This window comes from Papilio machaon, chromosome 13, assembly GCF_912999745.1.
Source record: "Papilio machaon chromosome 13, ilPapMach1.1, whole genome shotgun sequence".
NCBI lineage: Eukaryota > Metazoa > Arthropoda > Insecta > Lepidoptera > Papilionidae > Papilio > Papilio machaon.
The window spans coordinates 7838463-7853972 of NC_059998.1; the positions used below are offsets into that span (position 1 = coordinate 7838463).

The following is a 15510-nucleotide window of genomic DNA, read 5'->3' on the forward strand; positions in this document are numbered from 1 at the left end:
TGACCAGACGCAAAAATTATTAGTGTTTGTGCTGGTGCTGGTAAATTTGTGGTTGATGCCTTGATCCTGGTTAGTCTTGTTGAAAGTGGAAGTGGAGCCTGATGCTTTTTAAAATTATGCATGGAGCATTTTTACTCTATTCATTTGACTTTATAACATTCCGGGGAAGATTACGAATAGAGTGACATCTCAATTATATGTTTGAAACATAAAATAAAACATTTTTTTATACTATATAATTTAATAAATAAAGTTCCAGTCAAACACATACATGTTATGTTGATAAAACAAAATAAAACATTTATTGAATTTAAACCATCCTACTTTGTATTTGTATCGATCGAAACCAAATCTTCTGGCTGTAAAGGGGTATAATTTTGTAAATTCGAGTCATAGCTCGCTTCACTACCACCGGTAGCAAATTGAGCAGCTGCTCTGGCTGCTGCTTCTTGTTTGGCCCTTTCTTCCATCATTATATTTTCTTTTTCGATTCCCATCTCCTCTTTTTCCCTGGCTCTTTTATCTTTTAATTCAATGTTTTCTCGATACTTTATTAAGCTTTCTGATAAAAATTCTACAGGATCGGCAGGTTGTTGTAATATAACTTGTGCAATACATTGCCTTAATGCCTTTCCAACATTTTGTTTAATATACGTGAAATCTTCAGTTACATTCTCATCATCAGGGCAAACATTGTATATACATGTTTGGCTACGAATACGGACAAGGTTTCCAAATCCATCGTTTTCATATTCACTTTGTGCGTCAACATCTTTATATATATTTTTACCATCATTATTAATGTAGTATCGTCCATAATTGTCATAATAATAGGTTATGCCTTCGCGCACCTCTTTTGTTTTTAATAGTACACCAGCACTGCTCATCATGTATTCACTGGAAGTATCCAATGCTTTGTATACCCGTTGTCTAGTGTTTGGATCTATAAAATACCGACCACACTCATCATAGTAATATACATGCTCATTATCATCAGTAAGAGGCACTAAATCGTTGTTTTCATTCGGTTGATATTTCGTTTCGTCATCAGGCAATTTATAAATTTTTCTGCTGTGTTCATCAATAATAAAAGTTCCAAGTTCGTCGGTAAATTCTTCTTTCATATCCGCGACACTAAGAATCGAAATTATAGATTTATGACTACGGTCTCCAAAAATCGCTAAATCCCATAAGTAACACAATTCTGTCACTAAGCGTTCACGTTCCTCTGTCGGTAGCTGATGATTAAAAATTCGTAATTGATAAAAATCTTCGCATACACACAGTTTATCATCACTCAGCTTAGATTTCAATTGATCTTCTGTTGCATCTTCGATATCTTTCAAAGTTATTTTCATGTTTTCAAGAGAGTTAAGTCTTTTTTCCAAATAGCCTTTCTTATGTTTTAAAGCCATCACTGCCGCTGAAAGAGGTTCATTTTCTAATCTGGCTATTCTATCTTCAATTATGTTTATTTTATCAAGAACTTTGCAAATCTCAAGACTGTGACACGTAGTCGAACGTATCATGGAACTCAGGTCTTTATCTTGTTTTTCGATTTGTTCTAGTATTTTTTGAGCACTTATCGATTTCGAACTTTTCATATCTCCAACGATCTGTTGCAAAGTTTTAGTTAAATCCCCAGAAAGATGGGGTACATTAAAGTTGATGTAGTTGCACAACAGCATCGCAAGACTGTCATATATTTTGTCTAACCAATGCAGAAATTCTTCTATTGAATGATTTAATTTTAAATTAAATTCATATTGCATTTCAGTGCTTCGAAAACATTTTAATTTTTCCAATATGATATGAATGACATGTTCGTGCATTTCTTCTACAATTTCTATGTCAGATATAATGTTTGCTTGAATTTCATTTTTTAGCGGTTGTCGCTGCACGTTCATATATTGTTCATAATATTTTAGGCGTAGCGCCATGGCATCGATAGTAAAACTAATCGCCTGAGAGATTTCATCTTTCGTCAGATCTTTCATTATTTTCATAAAATTCTCGATATCGTTTACTGCGTGCAGCCATTGTAGGTGAAAATCGAGTATGATGTCCATTAAATTACTCTTATTATCGGTTTGTAAACATAATCGTAACTCACACATCGTATTAAAAACATATTCAGAGTAATCTTTATTGGTGAAAAATATTACTGGAGTTTCATAAAATAGTTTTACGACCTTGGATATCTCAAATAAAAATTGTACACTTTCCTCTGGACCTAAAACTGGTTTTGTAGCCATTTTGCTCCTTAATCCTTCTTTTTTAAATATTGGTTACAATATTTTTTCGTGCATTACATTCGTAAGACAAAGCTTAGATTTTTTTACTCAGTTAATGTGATTGACAGTAAACTTACAGTATTATCAATAAAATAGCAAAAAAGGTTTATATACCTACTACACCCTGAATTATTTTTTCAGCGCAGGGAAAAATATTTTTCTTTTCCTCATGCCTTGTCGGATTGTCTGTGATTTTAGCGTTTCGACATGGCAACTTTGTACGCGTCTACGATTTGTTTCAGAAAAGGTCGTCGATGACTTTGCGATTATACAAAATTACAAAGAAAAAGTATAGCAATTATAGTGTCCTTTTATAACAGATTTTTTAGTGATAAATATATACATCATGGCCGGTGCAATGTTATTCGAGAGGTCGCGCGTCTCCTCAGCAAACAGAGAGGAAGACGTACGCATGACAGACAAAATGGTCAGCACTGGCGAGGTCCCCGAAGATGACGAAGAAAACATACGTGCAAAAGAACAAGGAATCTTGAATCTCGGGGAGAAATACAAGAAGGAAGGCAAAGCAAAAGAACTCGCAGAATTAATAAAGGCTACACGACCATTCCTTAGCCTTATAAGTAAGGCAAAAGCAGCAAAGTTGGTACGCTCACTGGTCGACTTCTTCTTAGACTTGGAAGCAGGCATCGGCATAGAAGTGCAGCTGTGCAAAGAATGTATAGAATGGGCGAAAGAAGAGCGCAGAACGTTCCTAAGGCAATCTTTGGAAGCCCGCCTCGTCGCCTTATACTACGACACTGGTATGTACACAGAAGCGTTGGACCTGGCCACCGCTCTGCTCAGAGAATTAAAGAAGTTAGATGACAAAAATTTACTTGTTGAAGTTTTGTTGTTGGAAAGCAAAACCTATCATGCCCTAAGTAACTTGCCTAAAGCCAGAGCATCCTTAACATCGGCCAGGACCACCGCCAACGCCATCTACTGTCCACCCAAAATGCAGGCAGCCCTAGATTTGCAGTCAGGAATATTACATGCAGCAGATGAGAGAGATTTCAAAACTGCTTACTCATACTTCTATGAAGCATTTGAAGGTTATGATGGTGCAGATAGTCCAAAAGCTCTGACTGCACTAAAATATATGTTGCTGTCTAAAATCATGCTCAACCAGGCTGAGGAAGTAGGCACAATTTGTGGAAGTAAAGCCGCTTTAAAGTATGCAGGTAAAGAGATGGAAGCAATGCGTGCTGTAGCAACCGCATCCCACAAAAGATCACTGGCAGACTTCCAAGCGGCCTTAAAAACTTATAAACCTGAACTGGAGGAAGATGCAGTGGTCCGTGCACATCTGGGGGCTTTGTATGATACAATGTTGGAGCAAAACTTGTGTCGTATAGTTGAACCTTACATGAGAGTACAAGTGGAACATGTTGCTCGCTCAATCCGTCTGCCTGTAGTACAAGTTGAAAAGAAACTGTCTCAAATGATCCTGGATAAGAAACTGAATGGGATCCTGGACCAAGGGGAGGGTGTACTGATAGTGTATGACGAGTCTCCCCTGGAGAAGACGTATGAGACAGTACTGGAGACCATTCATCACATGAGTAAGGTTGTTGACACATTGTACCAGAAAGCCAAGAAGCTATCATAGGCCTCCGTATATTGTTGTAGCTTTTAAAATATATATCAAAGTGAATTTCTTTTTCAAAAATTTTATAAACAAAAGAAAAACATTTTTCACAGCAACCCCCCTTCATTTAATCATCCATAAAACAAGTAATTTCATTTAAAATATAACATGAGGTCTAAAGTAAAAAAAAAAACTTAAAAACCTTATTCATAATTCTGTATTAGTTTCCGGTTAATTAAATATTAAAGTTTGAAATGTTCAGTACTAATCTCTTAATACAATTTTACAAATTTTCTTTTTTTTTTCTTACCTAAGCTAGTGACAAATTATAACATTCTGTTTTATTGAGAATAAAAGCCGTTCTCCTATATTGTTGTTTGTTTTGAAAACCCCACCTTTGACATTAATTTGCATGTTATAATGTCTATTCAAAGTAAATAAGCTTACTTTGGTCTATTTTTTTTTAATAAAAAGGTTCAAACACAAATATACATTACTTGTCAAGTTGCAGAAAATGAAGCCCTAACTTTCTAAGAGCAAGTGTTAATATGTATTCTACATTTTTTGAGTTTAATGACTTATGAGTCATCCTAACTGTGAATATTTAACTAAATACCAACATTAAAATATTGTTATCTTTTTTTCAAGGAGTTGAGAACAAATATATATATGTAAATGTTTTGGCACATGGAAACCTGTAGTTATATTTAACATTGCAAGTCACTACGTCTGAGTAACCTTTTATATAACCTTGTGTCCTCTTTAAAAGGAAATTGTGTTCAATGAGAATAGAAAATAAAGCTTTTAGCTTGTTGAATTTGTTATAAAACTAAAAAATATTAAGTTATGCTTTAGATATTTTAAAGTTATTTATATATGCACACACAGCAAAAATAGCTTGAGTAAGACTAATGCTTTGTTCTGTATGTCACTGTATTATTATGTTGGGTTTTCACTTGATTCAGTCATTTGTTGAAATAACAAAACTTCAAAATATGTAATAAGATAATGTATAATTCCAATTTCATTTTGTGTAAGTAAATTTAATGTCTAATGCATTGTTTTATGTAAGCATCCCATATATTTCGCGGCAAGTGTTTTCAGTCCTCGTCCCGATATCCTTATAGACATGCAGAGGGTAAAAATTTAAAAGAAACAAAAATAATAAAACAAATTTTAATTTTCAATTTACAAATCATATATACACAACAAATCATGTACACATTACCATTATTTTTATGTACTCACATAGAGTTGTTGATTTTTATTTATTTTGGTGAGTCACATATAGTATTATTGAATCCAAGATAGTGTAACTGAGTCTCATATAATTTTGTTGAATCTCATATAATCTTGTTGAGTCTCATAGAACCTTGTTGAGTCTCATATAGCATTGTTGAGTCTCATATAACCCTGTTGAGTCTCATATAACCTTGTTGAGTCTCATGTAATCTTGATGAATCTCATATAATCTTGTTGAGTCTCATATAATCTTGATGAATCTCATATAATCTTGATGAATCTCATATAATCTTGATGAATCTCATATAACCCTGTTGAGTCTCATATAACCTTGTTGAATCTTGTTGTTGAGTTTCATATAGCGTTGTTAAGTCGGTTGAACTCGTCTGTATCGTTGGGCACATGCCAGCGCGGCTGCCAGTACCCGGGCGGAGTGCGGGGCCGCGCGGGGTCGCGTCGTCCGCGGTGTCGCGAGCACTCTGACATCTTCTGACGCAGCATTTCCGGATTGTCTTTGTATAATTCATCGTAGAACTACAAAAAAAGAAGTAAAAACAATAGAAACCTGTTTTCTTAAATAAGTAATTAGGGGAGTGTGGTCTGTAATTTAGCACTTTAATGTTTTAGTGATGCATGAAATTATTTTTTTTTTTATTATTAAATTTTTTAATTTCATACCAAAGTGTACTAACCTGTTTACATTCATCACAACTCCACCCGGGTAACGCAAGTTTCTCAGCTTTTTTTCTCACAGTCGGCTCTTTAAATATTGGCTCAACCGGAATTGGTTTCGTTCTGAAACAAAAATGAATGAAGCCGTGAATTGAAGAAGAAATAAAACAGTGGAATGATTTAAAATTGTGAAAAAATGTTGTAAAAATTATATTGTTTGTGATATTTAAAAGAAGTTGAATAAATGATTATAGTTGAAACTTGAAAGGTATTATTTATATTCATATAATCCTCTGTGAAAAGTAATCCAGAGGGTATTACAAGGTTTTTTTTTTAATTAAAAAGTAAAAAGCTACAAGTGTTTTTTTTCTATTTACCTTTTGCTATCTTTATTAGATACTTTTGTGTTGAAATTGTTATTTAGAACTGACAAGCTGGCTTGTATATCGCTCGGTGAAGATGGTCTTTTAGTTGGGCTGAAAAATAAAGAAAATAATGCCTTAATTTTGTTGAGATTATCTTGTAATTGAAAATTACATTATTTATTTCACCTGCACGGTTGTCCGCCATCTTGTTTTTTATCAAACTGATTAATTCTCTGCAATAGAGATATGCTTTCATTTGCTTCCTGACTTTGCAAGTTCAACATTGGACTTTGTGGCTTTGATGGACTTTTAGTGAACCTAGAAAATATTAAAAAAAAATATAAATTTCAATAAATAGACGTTACAAATTACCACGCGAGTTAAAATAAAAAACGAATTGATTTCTGTGGTCAAGTCTGAGTGATGAAGTTAGTCCCTTAGCATTGACTAGCTCTAAAACCTATAAAATTCTATGCACTTTAGAAAACACATACCTTTCTGGATAATGTCTTAGAATATTAATAGATTCTTCAATATCTTTATCTATGGTAACTTCTTTGGACAAATTCTCATCGTTTTCATCAACAAATGTGGTGCATTCTGTTTTCAATTTAAATTTTGATAACGGTGTGTTGAATTTTTTAGGTGTTGTATTGGATCTGAACACAAGGTTGAAATCAGTTATAATAATTGTAATATTACTAGTTAGGGACATTTTTTTAGTAAGATTACCCTAAAGGCGTTTTTCACTTTCCACAAAACATTTGTTTTTTTCCACCCAGAGAATGAAAGGGACGGCAATATATTTGAATATAAAAGTTTTGACAGTAGAGCGTCCGTGGCTCATGGGTTAAGCACTTGGCTTGCAATCTGCTAGTCCTGGGTTCAAACCGATGCTGCACATATCTAAGAAGAAATTCAATGATATATGGGAAGTCAACCTGCACTTGGCTGTGGTTGACTATGAACTAGTCACCCCTAACTTGGGGTAGGCTCCGAACCCCTCAGTGGGGACGTATAGTGAGCTGATGATGATGATGTTTCGACAGTGACAAAATGATGGATATTTTAGATATTTTTTTACTCACTTATTTGATTCTTTTAAAACATTACTTTCTTCAAAATCATCTTCAGTTCTATCTTCAACTTTAATAGATTTATTTTCTTTATTGTCCCAAATAATTTCCTTATTTGTTATTAGTTTATTTAATGATAGTGATTTTTTTGCCTTTTTCGGACTGCTTTTACATATTGATTTATATCTGAAATGTGATTTAGAGACTCCATTTATTCTATCTAATTAATACAAAAGTTCTATTAATGGAGGAAAGTTAATGTTTTATTTGCCAACTTACACTGAAGAGAAATTAATAGGTCCGCTTGTAGGCGATGGAAGAATTGTATCATCATTTTCAAATACTTCCTTTTTGATACCCTGTCAAATAAATATACCATTAATTTTAAATTATCAACATTATCTATAGTAATATAAAGTGTAAACACACAGTACTTTATCTCGCACAATCGTAGCAATCACGGCATATTTTTAAATAATTCTTTTTGCAATAAAAAGCTATATATTTATGACACGCTTTAGTCTATATATTTTCACGCCATTAAACTTAGGGCATGAGTAAAATTGAAAAAAAAAATGTTATACTAGAAAGTGACAATACTTGCAAGCCAATGGCAACAAAGATGGATGGTTGCCATGGTAACGGTATTCTCGATCAATGGCGAAGGCTTTCATTGATACAGTTGAACATTTGAATTTTGACATTTGCAATTGAAAGGTTTACGCAATATAGATAAAATAAAGTTTTCTATGTACCAAAATTAAATGGAATTTCACACGGGAAGGGTTTTTTTTTTTAATTTTTTTTATAGGAGAAGGGGGCAAACGAGCAACGGATCGAGAATTATTTGATCCGACGCCCATGGACATCCGCTACGCCAGAAGAATCGCAGATGCGTTGCCGGCCTTTAAGGAAGGTATACGCTCTTTTCTTGAAGGTCCCTAAGTCGTAACTGTTTGGAAATACCGCCGAGGACAGAGTATTCCACAACGCGTTAGTTATAAATATTGTCATAACATTACCTGGATTGATTTATATAATTACATATATAATGTACCTGTGACATACTGTTAGAGGAATAGTCAGATTCCTTGGGAGAACATGTGAGATCTACAACAGTTGTTGCTTTCTCCTTCACAAAGTTCAAGCGAGCCTGTCTCAGTTTAACATTTGATTTGCTCTTCCCCGGCGTAGGAAAGACAAGCTTTAACATCTTTTTCTCTGGGGTTGGCCTGTATTTCTCAAATGAAAAAGTTTTAAAGTTGATTTGATTGCATGCTGGTATATATTACGAAGAAAAAAAGAATTAAAATCATCAGTCAATAAGTTTAAAAAAATATTACTTAATCTAAAACAGATTAAAAATATATAATTGAAATGTAAATTGAATAAATATTACCATATTTCAGGACATTTCTTTTTTTCTTGTACAACATTCTCAACAGCCACATCTGGAGTTATCCGAAACTTTTTAGTTTCTATGATAGGACTTTTCCTGCCTGAAGGAATGCTATCAACTTCAGGTGTGGACGTGAATTTTTTATCAAAATTACTTGATATTTTATCATATATACTTGATGGTTCAAAGACAGGAGATAGGGCTTCCGATGATGATTTTTGGCTCAATGGTGAAATCTCACCAGATATAATTTTTAATGCATCTGTGATAATGTCTAAGTTTTTTGTTTCATTTATTTCTAATAAAATATTTGCTGTAAAATTGACAATGCATTTATGAACATATTTTAAATAAATCTTAGGCAGATTTTATTTGTTTACTCACCAATTGATTGAATCATTTTATCCTTTTCATTAATAATTTGTTTTAAAGATTCCGAACTTGTACAAGATTTGCTGTAATAAATAAATGCAAATTTAAATAATAGTAAGTACATACTATGAAATATTACTACATTTTTACTAAATTAATTAAAATCAACCTTTCACATTTTTCTTTCTGTATAAAAATTTGACTTTTGTAGCTTTCTAATTCTGAAACTATTTCTTCATATTCCAACAGGATGTCTACAAAATAAAAACATTTCTATGTAAATTTTACTGTTAGTTTTGTTTAAAAAAACGTTTTGTATAATTTTTTCAACCATGACATGTTTTGGTGTAAATTTTTCAGCAGGGTATATGATGATCTTCATCTCTTTGTATAAATTTGTTATTTGTATTGTATTGGAGTCATGGGTAACTCAACTAAAATTGATGACCGGCAGAGCAGTTTACAGTTCACATGTGTGAAGCAGATCAGTAAACAGGTTCTCAGATCAACTCTATTTGTACGTGCGTAGTTATGATTTGCGTTTCGAGTTCGAGTCACCATCACCAGGCAGCTCGAGACTTGCCGGCTCAAAGCTATAGTACATACAATTTGAGTTGATTTACACATATCTACTGATTACAGCTTGTTTACCTTTGAAATTAGCAAATGATTGAAGCAATGTAGTTTCCAAGGCTTGAACCTTAGGGTTGGTACACAATATTGAGAAATTCTCAAATAATTTAGTTTCGTTTGTCATTTTTGTTTCTTATATTATTAAAAATGGGTGTAAATATTATATAATCATTATTTGCAGTAAACCACAGTAAAATATTCTTTCTTGGCGCCACACCATAACAAACAATCTGACAACCTGCCTAATCACAATTCACAATATTAATTTGACAATTAGTTATCAATGACGCTGACAGCTGACAGCACAAGCCTCCAGCACTCAAAAAACTCGCCACTCTGCGCCATATCAAAAACCATAAAGGTTTCTTTTTTCTCAACTCTGTATTTTTCATAAATTTCAAAATGACAGTCTTCGTTTGTCGATATTTCAGTCCTTATCTTCCCTGCTTTAAATAAATGCCACATTTTATCAAAACTGTATTTTACGAAGAAATACTATTTAGATTACTATTTAATCAGATTTATATTTTTGACTTTTTATGGACGAAAGATTAGAACGGGCCAGAAACTCGCCAACAGATACCCCTAGTCTTCACCTCCCCCTCTGCGCGACGGGTGTAATTGAGTGTAAACTGTAGTATTTCATTTATAAATTATAAGTAATTAATATATTTAAGCAGCATTGAAAGTTGTTTTAAGTTTAAATATTTTTGCATCTGTGTCTTATCTATGGTTTTGACAAAAAGTAAATTTTGGCAAAGGAAATAAAGAAATAAAGACAGGCGTTAGTAATTTTTATTCTATTTGGCCTTTGGTAAACTTTATTTCGGTAATTAAAACTAAGGTAAGCAAATTATTCGAATAAAATTAAGTAATAACGGATATTTAATACTTTTATTTCCATTATTTGACATAAATGTTGCAGGAACATGTTTGACATTTACGGATAGATGTGTAAACTCAAAAGATGGAATGGCTTTTACCTTTGCTTTGTTGTGATAAAATATTGTTGACAAAGTATAATTTAAAATTATACAAATTTTCGCGGGATTTTCACTCGAATTTTATAGCATTTTTTAAAAGGTTAGCTAGGTCATCCTTGGTTATTAGTTATTAATTTACTACGTGTTTAATTACTAGGCAAGTTAAGTTAAAGTACGCTAAATGCTGCATTAGGGGTTTTTGCATAATTATTCATTAAAATAATGTAGTTTTATAATTTATTTTTCCAGCAAGTAAGTCCCAGGTGATATCTAAAACATGGAGAACGATGATGATATGATAGTTGTTATAGTCGGCGACGAAGATGAATACGAAGACGTAGAAAATACCGCGTCTATTATAAAAAGTGAAGTGGATGATGAGGATTGTAAATTTAGTATAGAAAATTTGATAGGGGCTGCTCAAACTTTCGGTGAAGAGGTGTCACTGGATGACATTTTAATAAAAGAAGAACCACAGGACTATGAATATTTAGATGAAAATATTATAAAGACTGAAGTAGACTTTGAATGTGACGATGTTATGGACTATATTCCTGAGGAGGATGACAATACACACAATTTTCCAGAGGACGATGACAATTCACTAAATTTCCTTGATGATGATACTGATTATGTACCAGAAGATGATGAAGAAGACGTAGTTGATGAAGTTAGTGATATTGAACCTAAAAAGAAAAGAAGGTATACAATGATTAAACCATGGTTGCAGAAATCTTTTGTGAAAGAACTAAGACAACAGTATCCCGAGTTAGTAAATAAAAAAAAGTTAATTAAAACTCTATCAGGCATAATGAAGATGATCAAACCGCCTCCCCCACCTTTGGATTATTACATTTTAAATGGGATAATGTTAGAGTGAGTAAATGTTATAAAATAATGATTAAATTAGTGTGAGATGTTGAATCATTCATAAACTATAATTACATCAGTATAGTGACAGTTAATAATAAGTTATTTCTTAGATGTCTATACTGTCATCGGTTGTCAGAGACCATTCCTGCGGCTGCACGTCACTATCAAGAGAAACATGGTCCTCGCTATCTCATCTGCTATGCCTGCGGAGCTGACTTTAGGAGGTATAGATATCATTATTCTAATAGCTATAGCTATTATATTGTTGAAAAAACTGAAAATTCATCTGCAACTTGCCAGATTGTTGCAGATGTCTGGGTTTGGAATATTAGGTGATAAAATTTTCATTTGCCTCATGCTATTTGTATTTACACATCCTTAATGGACATTTGTAAACTGAGTGAAGACATAGTGTTAATGTGTTGCAGTACAACGAATCTGTACAAGCATGAGAAGCGCTGTAATGCGGCTGACGCAGGCGTAGTGCTGCAGGCGCGCTCTCTCTGCCTCGGCCGCTCTGGTGGCAAGCGACCACATCCGTCAGGGCTCTCGCCCTTGTCTCCACACAAGTATGTACTTAAGTTGTTAACATTCTAATAAAATATGTGTTGCAGCATTCAAAAGTGTATGAAACATATTTTAAAGGACTTTTTAATATTTAATATTGCCTAATAAGTTAGAAATTTAGTGTGAACTGTGTTTCTTGTTCTATCTTAGCAAAGTAATCAAGTCTTCATGTTGAGTATCAATATACATAGTATAAAATAAAGTCGCTTTCGCTGTATGTCCGTATGTATGCTTAGATCTTTAAAACTACGCAACGGATTTTGACCCGGTTTTTTTTAATAGATAGTGATTCTTAAGGAAGGTTTGTATGTATAATAAATGCATAATATAGTAGAGAAACACTGATAAATTTAAAGTTTTCTAATGTGATGTCGTAAATAAGCACGTTTTTTTGCGCTTATATTGCAAACGCTGGCTGAACCCTACGAGATAGACCAAAATAATGTACTACAGTATTGTTCACCTTAAAAAGTTCAACAAAAAAGTCCGCGATGGTATATGTCTATCTCTTAGGGATAACCCAGCATAACCATTTTTATTCTTTTACGAAGTGATTTTAAACAATACAGCATTAATCCTTATCCATTTAAGCACCTTAAATAAATTGTGCATTTATTCTGTAGTAGGTATATTTTGCATTGCACCCGTGCGAAGCCGGGGCGGGTCGCTAGTTACTTATAATTTTTTAACTTGTTGTAACTTTTTTAACGAGGGATTTTTAAATTTTTTTATTTACTTATGTACTTAAAAACTAATAAATGACACTCGTCAGATATTCGTGCGATCTGTGCTCGGCGGAGTTTGTGACGCGCAGCAATTTGCAGTCGCACGAGTACATGCACTTCGGCCTGCGCCCCTTCCGCTGCGACTCCTGCCCCGCCCAGTACACCTCGCGCTCCGCCCTCTCGGTAAGACGCGCCCCTCTCCCCGCCCATTTACATTGACAGAGACCATTTCAACAGTTATCAGTAAGCGTCAGCAGTTACACAAAGTGTTGTGGTGGTGCGCAGAGACACGTGAAGAAGCACAGCGGAGTGCGGTACGAGTGCGCGCAGTGCGGCCGCGCATTCACTGCGAAGGGCGCGCTCGTGACACATCTCCACACGCACGGCACCAGCAAGCGCTTCGTCTGCGAGCTCTGCGGGAAACAGTTCGCGCAGAAGTTCGCGCTGCAGCTGCACGCCGACAGCAGGCACCGCCGTCTGCCCCCGCCCTGCGCCTGCCATCTCTGCCCCAAGAGGTACTCCCCTCGCCCACACTCCCTTTACACCAAGAGGCAATCCCTAAGACCCCACTTCCTCTCCCCAAGAAGTACTCCCTTTACCCCAAGAGGCAATCTCTAAACCCCCAGTTCCTCTCCCCATGAAATACTCCCCATACCTCCACTCCCTTTACCCATAGAGTTACTCCTCACACTATCATTTTTTTTCTGCTCCAACAACGATATTCAAAAAGGATATTCACTGAATAGTGATCTTACCTGCAGGTCTGAGATAAACAACTAAGACTGTCTGTCTCAATTTTGTTGGGACCATACATATCTAACACCAAAACGTTCATACATTGTGAAATCACAAAGACCGTCTCCTCTCCCCCCAATTTACAAAACCTGAGAAACAATATTTTTGTATGTTTCAGCAGTGAAAACGTACTGTTATACTCCAGCAATATTTGTATTGAGATAACCATTTTTAATATTACCCCATTGTATTACTATATTGCATTGTCATCGACTTTTCAGGTTTCGCAGAAAGTCCGTCCTCAAGGAGCATATGAAGAGAGCTCACGGAATGGATTTAATCACAAGAAAAGTAAGCTCTATATGTATTATGTTAATTCATTATTTATAAAATGGTGTTGAAATACAGGGCTTATTTATAAATCTGCTGTATTAGATCCTGTAAAATTTTATATCATATGCAAAAGAATAACGCACTAATTATATGTAATTAAGGTTTATTTTGCATTAACTTTCAGATGTTCTTCAAAACATTACCTCAACTGACGGAGACGCAGCTGAAACATGCCAAAGTTGTACTTAAGAGCGAGGAGGCGATGCTCGCCGCGCGCCCGCTGACTGACGCGTGACGTCACTCTCACACGGCCGGCTGACGTCACATGCTCGCTGCGCGCCCGCTGACTGACGCGTGACGTCACTCTCACACGGCCGGCTGACGTCACATGCTCGCCGCGCGCCCGCTGACTGACGCGTGACGTCACTCTCACACGGCCGGCTGACGTCACATGCTCGCTGCGCGCCCGCTGACTGACGCGTGACGTCACTCTCACACGGCCGGCTGACGTCACATGCTCGCCGCGCGCCCGCTGACTGACGCGTGACGTCACTCTCACACGGCCGGCTGACGTCACATGCTCGCCGCGCGCCCGCTGACTGACGCGTGACGTCACTCTCACACGGCCGGCTGACGTCACATGCTCGCCGCGCGCCCGCTGACTGACGCGTGACGTCACTCTCACACGGCCGGCTGACGTCACATGCTCGCCGCGCGCCCGCTGACTGACGCGTGACGTCACTCTCACACGGCCGGCTGACGTCACATGCTCGCCGCGCGCCCGCTGACTGACGCGTGACGTCACTCTCACACGGCCGGCTGACGTCACATGCTCGCCGCGCGCCCGCTGACTGACGCGTGACGTCACTCACACGGCCGGCTGACGTCACATGCTCGCCGCGCGCCCGCTGACTGACGCGTGACGTCACTCTCACACGGCCGGCTGACGTCACATGCTCGCCGCGCGCCCGCTGACTGACGCGTGACGTCACTCTCACACGGCCGGCTGACGTCACATGCTCGCCGCGCGCCCGCTGACTGACGCGTGACGTCACTCTCACACGGCCGGCTGACGTCACATGCTCGCCGCGCGCCCGCTGACTGACGCGTGACGTCACTCTCACACGGCCGGCTGACGTCACATGCTCGCCGCGCGCCCGCTGACTGACGCGTGACGTCACTCTCACACGGCCGGCTGACGTCACATGCTCGCCGCGCGCCCGCTGACTGACGCGTGACGTCACTCTCACACGGCCGGCTGACGTCACATGCTCGCCGCGCGCCCGCTGACTGACGCGTGACGTCACTCACACGGCCGGCTGACGTCACATGCTCGCCGCGCGCCCGCTGACTGACGCGTGACGTCACTCTCACACGGCCGGCTGACGTCACATGCTCGCCGCGCGCCCGCTGACTGACGCGTGACGTCACTCTCACACGGCCGGCTGACGTCACATGCTCGCCGCGCGCCCGCTGACTGACGCGTGACGTCACTCTCACACGGCCGGCTGACGTCACATGCTCGCCGCGCGCCCGCTGACTGACGCGTGACGTCACTCACACGGCCGGCTGACGTCACATGCTCGCCGCGCGCCCGCTGACTGACGCGTGACGTCACTCACACGGCCGGCTGACGTCACATGCTCGCCGCGC

The 15510-nt window shown here is 37.6% G+C and overlaps 4 protein-coding genes across 6 annotated transcripts; 2 read left to right on the forward strand and 2 right to left on the reverse strand.

Moving 5' to 3' along the window:
* Positions 1–320: 320 nt before the first annotated feature.
* LOC106709173 lies at positions 321–2255 on the reverse strand. Its single transcript, XM_014500885.2, has one exon. The coding sequence runs from the start codon at positions 2253–2255 to the stop codon at positions 321–323; it is 1935 nt and encodes a 644-aa protein (XP_014356371.2).
* A 232-nt stretch (positions 2256–2487) lies between these two features.
* Positions 2488–4250, forward strand: LOC106709187 (26S proteasome non-ATPase regulatory subunit 11). The gene has a single exon (XM_014500898.2). It carries the CDS (start codon positions 2641–2643, stop codon positions 3901–3903), a length of 1263 nt encoding a protein of 420 aa, XP_014356384.1. The 5' UTR covers positions 2488–2640; the 3' UTR covers positions 3904–4250.
* A 1223-nt stretch (positions 4251–5473) lies between these two features.
* On the reverse strand, positions 5474–9925 carry LOC106709190 (protein gamma response 1). Its single transcript, XM_045680649.1, has 12 exons — positions 9660–9925; positions 9178–9262; positions 9021–9091; positions 8637–8949; positions 8295–8469; positions 7517–7596; positions 7250–7423; positions 6656–6820; positions 6348–6479; positions 6174–6272; positions 5817–5919; positions 5474–5658 (listed from the first exon to the last, which is right to left on the reverse strand). Exons 1-12 carry the CDS (start codon positions 9763–9765, stop codon positions 5479–5481), a joined length of 1683 nt encoding a protein of 560 aa, XP_045536605.1. The 5' UTR covers positions 9766–9925; the 3' UTR covers positions 5474–5478.
* Positions 9926–10411: 486 nt separating this feature from the next.
* Positions 10412–14201, forward strand: LOC106709172 (zinc finger protein 674). Of its 3 annotated transcripts, none has more exons than XM_045680596.1 (8): positions 10412–10485; positions 10874–11500; positions 11608–11721; positions 11926–12066; positions 12837–12972; positions 13075–13304; positions 13806–13875; positions 14042–14201. In XM_045680596.1, exons 2-8 carry the CDS (start codon positions 10902–10904, stop codon positions 14150–14152), a joined length of 1401 nt encoding a protein of 466 aa, XP_045536552.1. In that variant the 5' UTR covers positions 10412–10485; positions 10874–10901; the 3' UTR covers positions 14153–14201. The 3 variants fall into 3 exon arrangements, with proteins under 3 accessions (XP_045536552.1, XP_045536551.1, XP_045536553.1); XM_045680595.1 differs by lacking the exon at positions 10412–10485 and adding an exon at positions 10602–10781; XM_045680597.1 differs by lacking the exon at positions 10412–10485 and adding an exon at positions 10602–10724.
* Positions 14202–15510: the final 1309 nt, after the last annotated feature.

What these genes read in the sequence shown, in the direction of transcription:
- LOC106709187 (XM_014500898.2), top strand. Translation starts at nt 2,641, where the DNA reads ATGGCCGGTGCAATGTTATTCGAGAGGTCGCGCGTCTCCTCAGCAAAC.
- LOC106709173 (XM_014500885.2), bottom strand. Translation starts at nt 2,255, where the DNA reads ATGGCTACAAAACCAGTTTTAGGTCCAGAGGAAAGTGTACAATTTTTA.
- LOC106709172 (XM_045680596.1), top strand. Translation starts at nt 10,902, where the DNA reads ATGGAGAACGATGATGATATGATAGTTGTTATAGTCGGCGACGAAGAT. An exon ending in TGCCATCTCTGCCCCAAGAG is followed by an intron (nt 13,305 to 13,805) that starts GTACTCCCCTCG and finishes TCGACTTTTCAG; the next exon opens with GTTTCGCAGAAAGTCCGTCC. An exon ending in TGGATTTAATCACAAGAAAA is followed by an intron (nt 13,876 to 14,041) that starts GTAAGCTCTATA and finishes ATTAACTTTCAG; the next exon opens with ATGTTCTTCAAAACATTACC.
- LOC106709190 (XM_045680649.1), bottom strand. Translation starts at nt 9,765, where the DNA reads ATGACAAACGAAACTAAATTATTTGAGAATTTCTCAATATTGTGTACC. An exon ending in AAGAAATGTCCTGAAATATG is followed by an intron (nt 8,470 to 8,636) that starts GTAATATTTATT and finishes TGAGAAATACAG; the next exon opens with GCCAACCCCAGAGAAAAAGA. An exon ending in CCTCTAACAGTATGTCACAG is followed by an intron (nt 7,597 to 8,294) that starts GTACATTATATA and finishes TTTATTTGACAG; the next exon opens with GGTATCAAAAAGGAAGTATT.